The sequence below is a fragment of the Patagioenas fasciata genome, chromosome 15, assembly GCF_037038585.1.
Source record: "Patagioenas fasciata isolate bPatFas1 chromosome 15, bPatFas1.hap1, whole genome shotgun sequence".
Taxonomy (NCBI): Eukaryota; Metazoa; Chordata; class Aves; order Columbiformes; family Columbidae; genus Patagioenas; species Patagioenas fasciata.
The window spans coordinates 9,044,771-9,059,108 of record NC_092534.1 but is presented as its reverse complement, the minus strand read 5'-3'; the positions used below and the strand labels follow the sequence as shown (position 1 = coordinate 9,059,108).

At 52.1% G+C, this 14,338-nt stretch overlaps 1 protein-coding gene across 10 annotated transcripts in view; it reads right to left on the bottom strand.

Annotated features, from left to right (window-relative positions):
* The window catches only part of LOC136108889 (ankyrin repeat and fibronectin type-III domain-containing protein 1-like), a 223,922-nt gene that overhangs the window by 65,561 nt on the left and 144,023 nt on the right, over positions 1-14,338 (bottom strand). For 8 of the 10 annotated variants that reach the window (XM_071815076.1, XM_071815075.1, XM_071815078.1 and 5 more), the window contains one exon: positions 2,457-2,497. In XM_071815076.1, coding sequence (XP_071671177.1) covers positions 2,457-2,497 — 41 coding nt within the window. Of the gene's footprint in view, positions 1-2,456; positions 2,498-3,519; positions 3,653-14,338 lie in introns of those variants that run through there. The other 2 variants (XM_065851098.2, XM_071815080.1) reach the window with 1 other exon arrangement.

The window sequence follows — 14,338 nt, the reverse complement described above, 5'->3', positions numbered from 1 at the left end:
GCCCTTAACACTTCCAAGATGTAAATACAGATTTCTAGATCCTTAAAATCACCACGGTTTTACAAGATACTGATTCAGCAATGAAACACTCACTTTTATCTAAGTGCTGGCATGGAAAGGTTTTAGTCTAAGAGATGAAATGTTCTGCCCTTAAAGCAGGGTGACAACAAATTAGCTGCAGACACATCTTGGGGTAATGAAGACTGCAAGGCAAAATAAACATGAGCTGCTGCTTTATGTAAGGTAGTTTCATAGGTTCCTCCTGTGTTTACACGTCTAAGGCTTAAGCACAGAAGGCGGGTGGCAGTCTTTAATCTGAAACGGAGACAGAGCCATGAGGTGCCTCTATAAAAGTGCTGTGGCATTCTGCTGGAGCAAGGCATGGGCTCTGAGACATCAGGTGTCTCAGCACGGCCACATGGCCCCAAGGGACTGAACAAGCAGATCAATGGAGAGCATTTTATGTGGCTGCAGCGGTGTCTCTCTTGACACCTCAAAGCGCCTGGCAAATATTAACTGCTCCCGAGTGACAACTTTCTTGACAGATGAGCATCGCTCTCAGCAGAGGAGACAGCATGAGCAGGGAGTGCAGGCAGCTCCTGCAGCAAATCAGTGACACTTTAATTAAACCCAAGTATTTCAGTCTACATTTGCTAGGAGCTTTATGATTGTTATTACTACCAAAATTTCTTTCTGGGTTCGAAGAAACTGAGTTCCAGTCTGTGCCTGACACTGAAGAGCAAATATATGCCACCGGGAATTAGCAAACACACCAGCCGTGCTTGGTTCCTGTCAAGACACTTCCAACCAGCCATGCCAGGAGAGTTATTAAGCAAAAACACCAGTCCCAGGAGAGCCTATTCCTGTCTCTGAGCACAGTGTCCCTGGGTCTTCAGCCAGCAGGTCCCTGCTCAGGAAACTGCCTTGACAAAGCAGTCAGAAATTTGGAAGGATGCTGGAAGCCCAGACATACTCACAACATTGCAGCTGTATTAGCAGCTTCCAAAATCAGGATGACAAAGGACCGAGCAGCTCAGGGACTGCAGTGGGGGAACTACGTGCCCAAACTGCATCAGATGAGAATTACGACTTTTCAGTACAGACCTAGAGACTAGCACTGAGTTTTGGTGACATAAAGGAAACAGAGCCAGTAGGCAACTGAAGAACACACACGCAGCTGATACTTGGAGCGAGCAGGCAGCCCTGCAGTGCCCCGTAGCACAGGCCACCATGCCCAGTGTCCCTGAGTGGCCCTGTCCCGATGCAAAGAGTCACTCAGACTGAGCAGCAAGGGAGGATGCTGCCTCAGTGCTCCCCGTGTGCTTGGGCACCGCTGGGAAGCAGCTCTGCAGGAATGTTTTGGAAAGCAGCAAAGCAAGAGCAAGTGCAGAAGGATGGTTAGTTCTGGAGAAATTTCCTCAACCCAGTTCCTTCTGCATTTTCCAAAAACACACCCCTCTGACAATTCTGCATGTCAGAGCACTGTTCTGTGACTTCAAAACCACCTATAGAATATTTTTCAGAAGAAGAAAGATGATGTTCGCTTCCCTAAACAGAGCATGAGCAACACAAGGTCCCGCATGCAAATGTGCTCAGCAGCGCGACACACAGCTGCTTAGTGGTCAGGGCCAGAACTGAACCTCTCAGCGTGGCCTTTAATAGAGTTTACCCCTATCCAAATAATGACAACATCAGACGCATCCTTCCAGCAAAGAAACAACCTTCTCACCGTGGAGGTGCCATGCTGTGGCGAGGCTCTGCCAGTGCTGGCTGCAACAACACAACTGGTCTGCAAGTGCAAGCTCTGCTCGCATTTCAACACAGATCTCAGAGGTTGACAGCTCTAAGTACCCTGCTCTGGCTCGCTCACTTATGGACTGTCGCAGCCAGCTCAGGGCCAAGGGCACACGCTAAGTAACCAACTGCTTATGTTAGTGGCGTGATTACAGATCCTTTGTTCATGTCCATGAATATGGTGGCTCCTTTGCTCTCACTCTGAGGCTCGCCGTGCTTTACAAAACACAATGGATGGAAGACAACAGGCATCAACGTCAAAGCACGGGCTGCAGAAGATGTGCTTCAAGATCAGCCCATTGAGATGCAGAATGAAACCCTTCAGTTGTCCAAAGCAGCTCAGCTGTGCAGAGCCGGAGAAGAAGGAGCCAGAGGTGGGAAAGGTCACCCCTGCGTCCCCTGGTCCCTGGCCACCAGGTCCCGGCTCTGTCCCTCAGGCTCAATCAAGCTGTCATGATTCCTTCTGACCTGATTCAATGATTTGCATATGCCCTGAAGTCAAAATGATTGACAGCCCTTCCACTGTTATCCTCACTTGTGTAATTGCAGCAGCTATTCTTGTACATTGAAATGTCTAATCTTAGCAAGCCAAAGAGCTGCTCGGAAATATAGACCAACCGGGAATTTCCATGCAATTACTCACCACGGCTACTGGCACTTACTTTGGCTGGTAAAAGTCCTTCTTGTCCGCTGACCCCAAGCTCTGCAAGACACAAAAAACAGATACATTTCTTTAACCCTTTTCCAAGCAAGTATCACTGATGAAGATATGTGGTGAGCAGCAAACTGCATGCCTATGTTTTTTGCTGCCTGGTGGGTATGTGTGGGCTGGCTGGACAGGGAAGGCAGCTCAGGACCTCCCGCCATTGAACGCACAGTAGGCAGAGCCCACAGCAGCCAAGGATGTGAAAGTAAAGAGCCAAAGCAGATGTTCAGGGACGTGTTAGGTCTGAACCTAACGTATTCAGGCATATATGTGTCTTCCATCACTCGCAGAAGCGTTGTGACTTGCGTCCAGAGGGGACTCGTGTCCTGTCGAGCCTGCCCAGCTGGAAAGAGAATGAGATGCAGGACTGGTGGAGGGACCAAGCCACCACCACCTGCAGGGAGCCTCCGGCAGGGCAGGGAACTGAGCCCGAGGCCCACAGCCCCTCCCGGGGGACAGGACCACGAAATCCTTCTGCCAAGAAAAATGACACCGTACCCCAAGTTCAAGTCTGAGAAGCAGAGGCAGCCCAAGGCACACTCAGGTTCCTGTGCGCCAGCATTTTCCGCAGTGCTGCCAGCTCCATCAATGGTCTAGTAAAAGCCTGACAACATCCCAACCCAGAGCACTGGGCTCCCCTGGGAGACCCCAGCAAGGCTGAGCCACCCCATGGGGAGCCTGGGGGTGATGGGCATCCCACAGACGCCACTTTGGGTGCAAGGCAGGGTGCACGTGTGACACATACCAAAAGCATGCGCGCACCACTGTGCCTTACCCCACTGCCCAACAGGGGCTTATACACCCCCATATGCCCAATGTTCCCCCCCAACACGCCTCGTCCTGGAGGCAGCCATGGTGGCAGCTGGCCCCTGCCCTGCACCGAGGCCCAGTTCATGGCACACGCTTGCTGAGTGCCAAAGGGCCCCCACCACCAAGAAATGCAGAGGGACAGACAGGCTGTGCCCAACATAGCACGGTGCTCACAGCGGGCAGCACCACGGCAGACAGACCCACCAAACCTGGGTGTCAGCAAAGCCGTCACACCACCAGAGCCCTCTCCTCCTCCTCCTCGTCTTGGGAACGTTCCTCACCCTTGCACCTTGCCAGGCTGGGGGGCAGTGGCAGCAGCACAGGGTGGCCCTGCTACCCTCCCTGTCCCCGTGCAGGCGGCAGCGTGTGCCGGTGTGCGTGCACACTCGCAGGAAGCACGCTTAGGCTCTGGGGCTGCTGTTGTAGTTTTGCTCCGTGGTTGCCAGGCAATGGCGAGCACAATCGCCAAAGCAGCGGGAGCAGCAGGGCCGAATGCTAATCAGGGGCACAGGAGCTCTCCTGGTGCTCTTCGCTAGCCAAAGCCATCAGGTGCTCCCATCTTGGGACTGAAAAGCAAGCGGGGAGAGGAGAGGTCCAGCCTTTAAGTAGGCAGAGATCCACTGTCACCAAATCACCCCCCCAAAAGGGAGCTCTAGGCAAGCCAGCAAGACAGGCTGACACTCTCCCCAGCACAGAGGTTGCACACCGGTGCAGGGAGGCTGCAGCCACACTCCGCAGTATGCGGAGCTGGACATGTGCCACCCTCTTGCATGTCTCACGTGTCCATGGGGCCAGGGGACGTGCCTGAGCTCCAGCTTGGGGTAGAGCTCGAAGCGCACAAGGAGCAGCCCTCTGGGGTGGGAAGATCTCATCTGCCTGTGTGCCAAATGCCACGTCAGCATGCAAAAGCTTGATGGGTTCTGAGTGATCCCCATCAGGCAGAGACAGCAGTACCCTTTATCTCTCCCTACTGCTTCCCCTCCCACGAGAGAAGCTGCAGCAAAGCCCCACGGGACTGATGGTCAGACACCAGAATGGGGTGGTCAAATGCTTGCACAGGCTGCCCAGAGATGTGGTGGAGCCTCCAGCATCAGAGATAGTCAAAACCCAATTGGACATGGTCCTGGCCATCCAGGAAAACCAGGTGTAGGTGACCCTGCCATGAGCAGGGGCTTGGACTGGGTGATCTCCTCAACCACCCTGTGCGTTCCTGAAGCAGCAGAGAAATGGTCACAGTAGTAACTGCACAGAGTGAACGTCATGGGCAATGGGACCTGTCCTCCAAGCCCACAGTACATCCAGGAATAACTCCGCTCCCTCAGGAACTGCATTCCGCTGAGATATTTCCTTACTTCTTTAAACTTGACACCTAAAACCCTGGGTGACACTTCCCAAACCATGGATTTGCTGCAGTGAGGGTGATGAGCCATGACAAATTCAGTTTCATCTGATATCTGTGCTAGCAGGGATCACAGAGAACTGTTGATATTTAAGGAGAAACAACTTGCAAACAGCTTTCTCAACACCATTGAAACAACACATGGAAAACCTGCACCCCCCCCAGCCAGACCCCCCACCCAGCTGCAGCTGAGGTCCATAGGAAAAAGCTCTCATCAGCCCCACAGCCAGCTCCAGACAGTACCTGACCTTTCTGATAACTGATAACAGCGGGAAACAATGCTGACACTCTTCTACGTTTCTAAAATGCTGGGGTCACTATTACTGTGACGCTGCAGGAGACAGCAAAATCTGCAGTAGTCCTGGTATGACTGGCCAGGAGCACCGAGAGAGCTCAGGGCAGCACTTGGAAGATCCCCCCCCCAAGAAGACCCTCATCAACAGCTTGAAGGTATTAATTAGGAAGCCCTTAGGGACCAGTGATGGGAAGCTGTGGGCAGGTATGAGTGAGGGTGCTGCCTGCTGTAGTGTGGTGCATGAAGGGGCAGCAGCCGAAACATGTCCCTCAGGGCTGTGACAGTGCCACCACCCCTGTCTCACCACACTGGGTGCAGCAGTCTCAGCCGGCATCTGCAGGAAGAAATTATGGAAAAGTGGTCAAGGGAAGGATGGGACATAAGGGAGCAGAGCAGGGTGAAAGGAATACACAGCCTGAATCTCAGGAAAAACATCCTGGCACTGAGCTTGAACCAACTCCAGTGGGAGCGATAGAGCAGCATTTCTAAGGGCTTTGAAAAAGCTGACTAGATAAATCATTGAGACCGGCACAGAGGGGACAGTTCTGGCCTCACAGGGAGCTGGGACCAGCTTTTCTTCTGCCTGTGCCTGATGACTGAAAGAGGCAGAGAGTTCCCAAAAATGAGCAAAAGGTGACCTGGCATTTTCTCCTGCCTTCTGGGGGAAAAGATCAATTCTTCCTGAACTGATGTAGGATCTGGAGGCTTTTATCTGGGCAAGTATACAATAAAAAAATCAAATGCATGCTCTGTTGTTGGCTGATCTATGGGCTTCCAGGAGAGTTCTCTGCTGGTGGCTCCTGAACAATTAAGGCACGGCTGCACTGTGATGGCTCAGCTCCCAAAATAAACCCACGAGCCCAGAGGTTCCCAGAGACCTCCCACTGCTGCTCAGGATGCTGGGGAGACCCTGGCCATCCTAGGGGAGAGGGAACGGAGCATCCCCCGTCCAAAGAGTCCCCTGCAAGCCCCAAGCGCCCCCCCGCAGCGTGAGTCACACTCCAGCGGGACCCGCTGTGCTGCTTCTCGCTTGCTCACTTCATTGGTGACTCAGGGCTTAGGAAGCACATTTTAAATCCCCTAATGAAATAATGGAGAGAGTCATTTTTATCGGTGTATATTTTTAAAACAAATACTTCAGGCGAGACTTGCACCCATCTCCACCCTTTCCTCATGAGGCACAGAGGTGAGTGGCCAAAGCGATCGGTAGCACAGGCATATCTGGAGGGACAGAAGCAGCCCCCACCCAGGCAAAGTAGCTACCGAAGAGCTGCCAGGCTATATTCCTCCAGCGCTGATGCTCCTGCTCCCCGCAAGGCCAGGGGAGGGACGTGGACAGCATCCCAGATGACATCCCTCAGAGGCTGGCAGTGCCTCCAGTGTCTCACTCCCCTCGGGTCCATGCCTGCTGAGCGCCTGCCCTTTGGGATGCAGCCGGGCACCGTTTTTAATCTCTTTATTTTGCAGAGGAAACAACCACCGAAACAGAGGCAGCAGCAGAAGGGGACACTGACGCCAAGCCCACAGCTCCAGCAGCCTGCCAAGAAGTGGGGACTGCCTGCCAATATGATTAATAAAGTGTAGTCTCAAGGTCATTGCCATCACTATCCTCTGCCCCTCTCCGAACAAGAATACCTGAGTCAGGCTTGCACTGCCTTTGTTTAGATTAAAGAAACTCTCCATGCAATGCTCAGAACCCTTCTGCTCTTACAGAAAAGTGCAACGTCAATGTAGATTGTGCAATGTCACAGGAACACCTTAGAAACGCTATGATGGAAAAGGGAAGGCAATGGGACACTGGTGTTCCTGGTGTATTCACGCTAAAACAAGACAAACAGAGGCACCAGAGTGGATTTATCAGCCATAAGGACCCACACCCAGGTTCTAAAAAGCACCTTCGCAGGGTTGAAAAACTGCAGACTCCCAAACTAGAAGGGCAACACCATCCGGGCCATGCATAAAGGCTTGCCCAGTGGCACCAAAGCCAGTGGAGCAGCAGGAAGACCTCTCATCTCTTCAGTGGTGTTCCCGATGCTGCCCTTCCCAGCCCTGCTCACCATGGCACAGCAGTCACACGGACACACATGCAACAACACGGCTCCCTTTGCACTGCAGATCATCCTTTTACGTGCAAGATTTTGTACAAAATGTCCAAGACATTTGTGGGCTTGTCTCTTTGTGAAAATCATAGGTCGTGTTTTAAATAAAGTCTTTGCAAACCTGCGAGAATCTGGGCCAACATAAGTGCCTGAAATAATTCTCTTAATTTCACATTTCAGGCACTAGGTAAACTATTTTGCAAGTTATTTAAATCATAGATTTAACAAGCCCAAGTTACACAATATACATAAGCTACCAGGCAGGCTTCCCCAGGACAGCTCTTCTCCAGACCCAGCCCCGCTGGTCTCTGATAAGCATTAGCACAACGCGCTGCAGACAGAAAAGATGAGACTGATTTAAAGGACCGCTTTGAATTCCAAAATTCAGCCAAGCTGGGGAGATAACAGACATGGGGTTGGAAACAAGGATGCTCACGGAGGTGAGGTATTGTATTATTTATTTATTCATGCCAGCAGACATCAATCCTGTTGTACTTTTTCCTCTCCTAAATGTTGCCAAGCATAGCCTCAGCTCATCTTTTCCTGGGCAGTGTCCCTGGGAGAACGAAGTTATTAGCAAGGCTGAAGAAGCCTCATGCAATTATTTAGAAACTACACCAAAATAATCCCCAAGGACAAGCGGATGCTTGCAGATGGCAGCTTTCTAAGTCATTCCAATAAAATCTGGCTCAGTAACTCCCAGTGTAATCAATGCCCACACAAACAAAAGAGATAAAAACTGAGGGATGAATTATTTTTCCATGCTAGAAGAGGATTCTGCAAAAACAAACTAGCGGGCCAACGCTGATAGTGGTCTATGCTGCCAGCCTGCCATCCACGCCTGGTCACCTGCTGGGACCTCGGCGCCTGCCCCAGCAGCTGCAGCGTCCCCAAGCCGGGTCCCCGAGTCGGGCTGGGCAGATTCTCGCGGGATTTGGGCACAGACAGCAGGCAGTTGGCCCCCAGGGTAGGATAGGGTGGGGGGAGCCAAGGCTGCACAGCCTGTCCATCCCCATCCCGGCTTCTTGCCCCTCGATCCTGGTGGTTCGTGCTTTCAGGCAGAGCCATTTCCTCAAGCTCAGTGTATCTGCAACATGCTGCATTTATGAGTAATCCAAAATTGATGCCTGACTGTTGGAAGGGGAAAAAAATTCAGAGCCTGGGATGCGAGAGGGCTGTTTGGAAGGAGGAAGGAGACATGACACCCTGCTTCAGCTGGCAGCATCCCCCTGAGCCAGGGACAACCCACCCAGAGCATCCCAGGGCTCGGCATAACATGAACCCCGTGTCCCTCCAGCCCTCAGCCTCTGGCACAGACTTGGCCAAGAAACCAAAAGGCTATGGGAGTGCTGCCTCCTCCTTTGCAGGCACCAGCTCCCCTCCATCCCACTTGCTATCACAGCCAGTCCCCAGCACCAACCCCTCGAAACAGCCCTGCTCAGGCACAGACAGCACCCCAGCTAATACAGCCCGGAGTTCCCCCGAAATGTGAATTTGAGACCAGATGAAGTCTCAAATCCTAAAACCTGAATTGCAGGCTGGACAAACCAGACTGCTCAGCTGAAAATCACTGTGATAGTTCCTGTCTCTGACGTGGCGGTGCTGCAAACGAGCTCACGCCCCAGAGGGAGCTCCGGGCCACCCGACTGGGCACAGCTTTGTATCTCCAAAGCCAAGACTTATTGGAAAGCAGATCCTCACCTGCGTGCTGGAGCACAGGGGTGATTGAGGAACAAAGCACAGGAGTGATTAAGAAAGGGCAGGTCACACAGCAGAGCAAAATCTGGTGGCGGGGAAAGGGTCAGGCTGGGGCAGCAGTGCTGCCTGCCCAGATGGAGGGATGGAAGGAGCTCACCCGAGAGAAGGAGGACACATGCCACTGAGAACCAGAAAAGGGCCTCAGTCTCTTGGAGGATGGCGTTTCAGCAGAGTCAAAGCATTGACGGACCATGGGTGGATACGTGAGCCACCAGCCCCAGCCTCTTGCTGTCATCATCCTGCCTCCTCCTGTCTCAAATACAAAGGCCCCAAGGAGGGGCTGGACAACTCCCCACAGACCTGACCCAGCCAGGGGAGGATGCCAATGGCTCTAACCTTCATTCTTCAGCGGCTAGCTCATCCCAGCCCAGCTCTGGAGCAGGAGTCTGAATCACCTATCACACTTGCCTACAATCAGCATGGACCCCATGCACACACATGGGGCATTGGCGCAAATCCAAGTTGGGCTTTGAGCCCGAAGCAAGGTGAAAAACAAGCTGAAAACTAGAGAAAAGTGCTTTTGGACTATTTAGGGGGAAGGAGAAGGGAAACGTGGCTATGCACAAAATGTAGTCCGAGGCAATCCGGAGAACAGAAAAGACACTCTGCAGCCACCCCCCAGCAGAACAGCACAACCCACCCTGGGAGCTGGAGGTGTCCTCCAAGCAGCTCCCCCCATCAGCAGAAGAGGCCCCGTGTTCCACTGGCTCCCCAGGCAGTGTATCCCAGTGCCACAGCCATGTTCAGATGCCAGCCTGAACACACTATCTCGCCACACCATGACATCCTCCCTCCTGTGACCAGGTAGGCACCCACATTCCACCAGCTCATCTTACCAGAGGCTAAATGCTCTTCTCTGGTTGCTCATGCAACCCCATGTGCAGGACCATGAAGGGAGACCTTGGTGTTTTCCTAGGGACTGACATGCTCGTTCTTTGGAAAATAGGCTTCATCTTTCACCCAGCCAACATGTGACCTCCAGGAAAGTAATGAGATGGGATCTCCTGGCCAGCAGCCCCATTACCAACCCCTTGCTCCAGAGCATGTCTCAGTAGTTCACCCTGACCTTGCCAACAGGTTGTATTCATGAGGGCCAGGCTAAGACAGAGCACTGCCAAACTCCCCAACATCCTCAAATTCTGCTTCCTACTCCTCAGGCAGGTTGCACAGAGGAGCAGGGATCTGTGCACACGTGCATGTTGGACCAAGCAGGAATGGAGCCAAGCCTCAGTGCCATAAGCCATGCCAGCACAGCCTCGGTGACACCCCTCCTCCCGCGGTCTCCTTCCCCTCAGCAATTAAATGCACACAACTCTGTTGGCTACAAAACAAACCCTTGCAACCAAGTTTGGGTTCCTCATCATCCAGGTGATGAGGACAGGCTCCATCCAGGACTACACCTGCCTACTGGGAGGAAAAGCAATTCTGCTAATGAGCATCAGCCAACACCCCCAATAAACAACTCCGTGTGCACTCGTCTTTCATTCCGCTGTCACTGTGCCCTCCCATGCCTTTCCAGCCCGTCTCAGCATCCCCTCAGCCTTCTCCTGCCCCATCTGTCCCAGCCAAGCCTCTTCCCCAGCCAGGCTCCCTGTTCCAACAGGGGCTGCTCCCGCAAACCCCTCGGAGTTCACACTACGCTAAGGCAGAGCTGAACTTCAAAGCATTTCTTTACCAAGAGCTCATCCAGGAAACTTTTTTTTCACTACTTGTATTATACTGTTACATGCCTGTAAAATAATAATTTACGCATATATACAGCTGCGTGCACGCACAGGCTCTTCATTTAAAAGTTTCTCTTTCTGCAAGGACATCCCCAAGCCATGCTGAGGGCTGGCACAGACTGAGCCGTGCACTTGCTGCTCATCGGAGCTTCTCTGGTTGAAAAAACTAGATAAATTGCTAGCAAAACCACTGGAGCTTGCAAACTCCACCAGCTCAACAACATCATCAGGGTGACACACATGCACAGGCGTAGGCACCTTTTCTCCACGTTTTCATTAATCAGATCCTTAATTAGGTAGGTAAGGGTGCAGGAGCTGCAAGGGAGGAGCAGCAGACACCCAGGCTGTATATTCATTGATAGCTGGTACCAACACCATGCTGCACATGCGCTATTTTGTACCTTATTTCTCTTTCTTGATTACAGCCTGCAAACTACTACTGCAACTTTAAGCACATCTAGAAAAAGCTGTGCTTGGGCTTAAGTGTTTGCAGAATCGGGGCTGAGATGTGTAGCTGAACATGCTGCTATTTATAGCGTTAAGCCCTGAACATGGCAGGCACAAGGGGTGCAGCGCGACTGAGTTTGTGTTGCTGCTAAAACCTGTCTTTTTTAAATATTTTGCCTCATTGAAGGGGGTGTCAGTTGCCTGATCTTAGTTGCATTGATGCACTGCCTGATCTTTTTAAACATTTTGGATTTTTTTTTAAATCTTTGGGCATACCAGCTCCTACATGTTTATACTGGTTTATAGGTGAAGTTACGTTTCATCACTGAAAGACAAAAAAAAAAAGGCAAGAAAAAAGGCTAGAAGCTGAGTAGTCAGCTCTCAGCTCCAAAGGCCTGCAGTTAATTACACCCTGTCCTCCAGCGTGTACTTGACACGCTGCATCGCCAGCCCCGCAGCCTGGCTGGGTGTCAGCAGCCTGACAGCCGCTCTGCCCGCCAACCTGGCTAATTATAGTGCGGGAGCAAACGAGCGGGCGCCCTCCCCGTCACAAGCTCCGCTCAATCAGCAGCAGCCTCCCAGGACGCGAAGGATCCGGGGCTGCAGCTTGGGCTGGGAAAGACGATTCCCCTGAGGCATCCAGGGGGCCCCACAAGGATGAGGGTCTCTGGGAGAGAACTTTGGTGTCCAAGGGCCTGGACCCCTCAGGAGTGCCTTGGCAGGGTACGGACTCACCATCCACCATTCCAGCCCCCTTCGCCCTGCCCTGCGGAGCAGGCTGAGCATGGCCAGTTCCATCCTGGTTGCCGTCAGACCAGCTGGTCCACCTCTACTTGGACAGACCTCTGCACCTGCCTTGTTTTCTCCCTCTGCCTTCACCAGCAGCCTCAGGCCCTTGGTAGGGACAAGCCACTGACCATGAGTGACAACAGCATGAGGGTCCCCACAGCATGGTCCCCACCCCAACTGCCGGAGGTTTGCTGTCTTGCGGGGGAGCTCAGGCACCGCAGACCAGTGCCCAGGCAGCACACAGGCTGCAATGCCTTTGCCCTGGCGAGCAGGACTGGAGCCATCACAGTGCAGCACCCTCGGGAAGGGCACTGCCATCAAATCCCTCCTCTGGGAACACACCTGGAAAAGGGAGAGGATCTGGCCGGAGCAAGGATCCAGCCAACCGGTCACTCCCCCACCGATGAGCTATTAATAACCCCTGCTCATGCAGACCTGCAGGAACATGAACCGGGCTGTCAGCAGGGGACAGAATAAAACCCAGCCCTGGCATGGGACATCATCCAACCAGAGCTCGAAATGCCATGGGAGAGCAGGTCTCTTGTTCTTTTGGCCCAGAAACTGGCTCCCTGAGGTTATACAACATCTGAGTCAAACGATGTAAATACAAACCCTGACTCCTGGGAACCTGGCTACTGGCAGCTGGCTCCGTGCCCCTGTCAACTGTGGAATGATGCAAACAAGACCACAATATGCTCTTAACTCAACTGAGACCTCGGAGGAAGAACAGAGACACTTGCAGAACACCATGCCTACTGCAAAATAATGATGCAGCTGGCCTCTTCATCCTCCTCAGCAGCCAGCCCGTTGGACCAGGAAACCCACTCCTACACTGCTTGTCCCCAGGGAGCTGATGGCTCTGGGTGGGTTGGGGGGCATGGTAGGCTACAACATGCCCTTTGGTTTTGGTCAGGAAAGGGAGCGGATGTGACTCAGGGGGAGCAGAGACAGAGAGAGGAGCTGGTATTTATACAGTCACTTTATGAAGCAAAACCACTGCTTAAAGAGAGTGGGTCTGTGCTGAGCATCCCTTTTCCATCGTCACCAACTCCAGATAACTCCTCTAGGCCTAAAAATTCATGTGTAGTCTCAAATCAAAAGTGGTTCTTTTAAAAACAGGGCTTGAGGCATATCAGCCAACTCATTTTGGAGCTGTAAGGCTCTATGAAACTAATACGCTGCAGGCTTTTGGGAGCAAATGCCAACATCCCTGCTGCTCCGGTCCTTGCTGTCACACAGCCCTTGTTGCTCTGCAGACCCCAGGGATACTGGCCCCACTCTTCAGCCTCATCCTCCTGTCTGCACCCCTGCTCTGCCAGATGGCTCCTCTCACCAGGCACTGTCCTGGGCACACAAATGGGCTCAGGGGTGCCAGGAGAAGGAAGGGGGAGCACAAAGTGCCCTGGGAGAGCCCAGGTGCCCTGAGAGCCAGCAGAAGAACAACCCCAGGGCACAGCAGCCCATGCTGGAACTGCTCAGCACAGTCAGGGCTTCAGGCTGAATTTGCATCCCACAGCACTGCCAGTGAAAGATGGAAAACCACATCTTCCGAAGGTAACACCAATGGCCACAGAGGGCAGAATGGGGTAGAAAGCCTGGAGCTGCTTACTTGGATGGGTTGGTAAGAAATGTATGTACCCGAAAAACAGTTTAAAGCAAGGAAAAATGTACAAAAACATTATCTAAGTGAGTTAAAGGTGAGGCTTTAAGTAGTAAAAGTCCTTTGAGCTCCACACACTTCTCCAGGAATATCTTTTCCTTGCCACCCAGGAGCTGAGGGAAGGAGGTACCATTCACTCCAGGCCACTCACTTCTCATGTGGAGAGGACAATAAAAAGGAGAAGGGGGACAAGGATACCCCTCCATCCTCTTAAGAACAAGCAGCTTCCATCATAAAGCCACCCGCAGCCCCAGCCCTGAAACCAACTGCCTGGGCAGAAAGTGACCGGGATGGCCAGAGCTGCCCTCGCTGCCCAGAGACCCCGCCAATGCACTCAGTATCTACACGGGCTCCAGCCAGCCAACCACCACAAAATATTTGGGCATCAAACTCCATAAAGGAAGTGCAAGACATACTACAGAATAAATCGAGTACATTAGAAAAAGCCCGGAGGGGAAAAATAGATTTTTGGAACGTGTTCTCAATCTCATTAATTCGGAAGACAGCCTTGGAGGGGAAAAAAAATGATTATATTCCTCCCCAAACCATTATCCACTCTTCAGAGTGTATCATATGAAAACAGTTATATAAAAGAATAAATTATATTTGGAATGGCAAAAACCCCAGAATAAAGCTAGAAACTCTGATGTTCCCATATAAAGATAGGAGACAGTTATCTGTTCCAAATTTTCAAGTTTTCTGCTGTGCCAATTCAAATTCACTACATACCAGCATGGCCATATAAAGGGGACTCCACCCATCTAATCTTGGAACAAGCAATAATCCCCCAAACTATCAATTTAATGTATGGGGATACAAAATGAGACAAGAATGTACTCACAGAACGAGCAATCCAT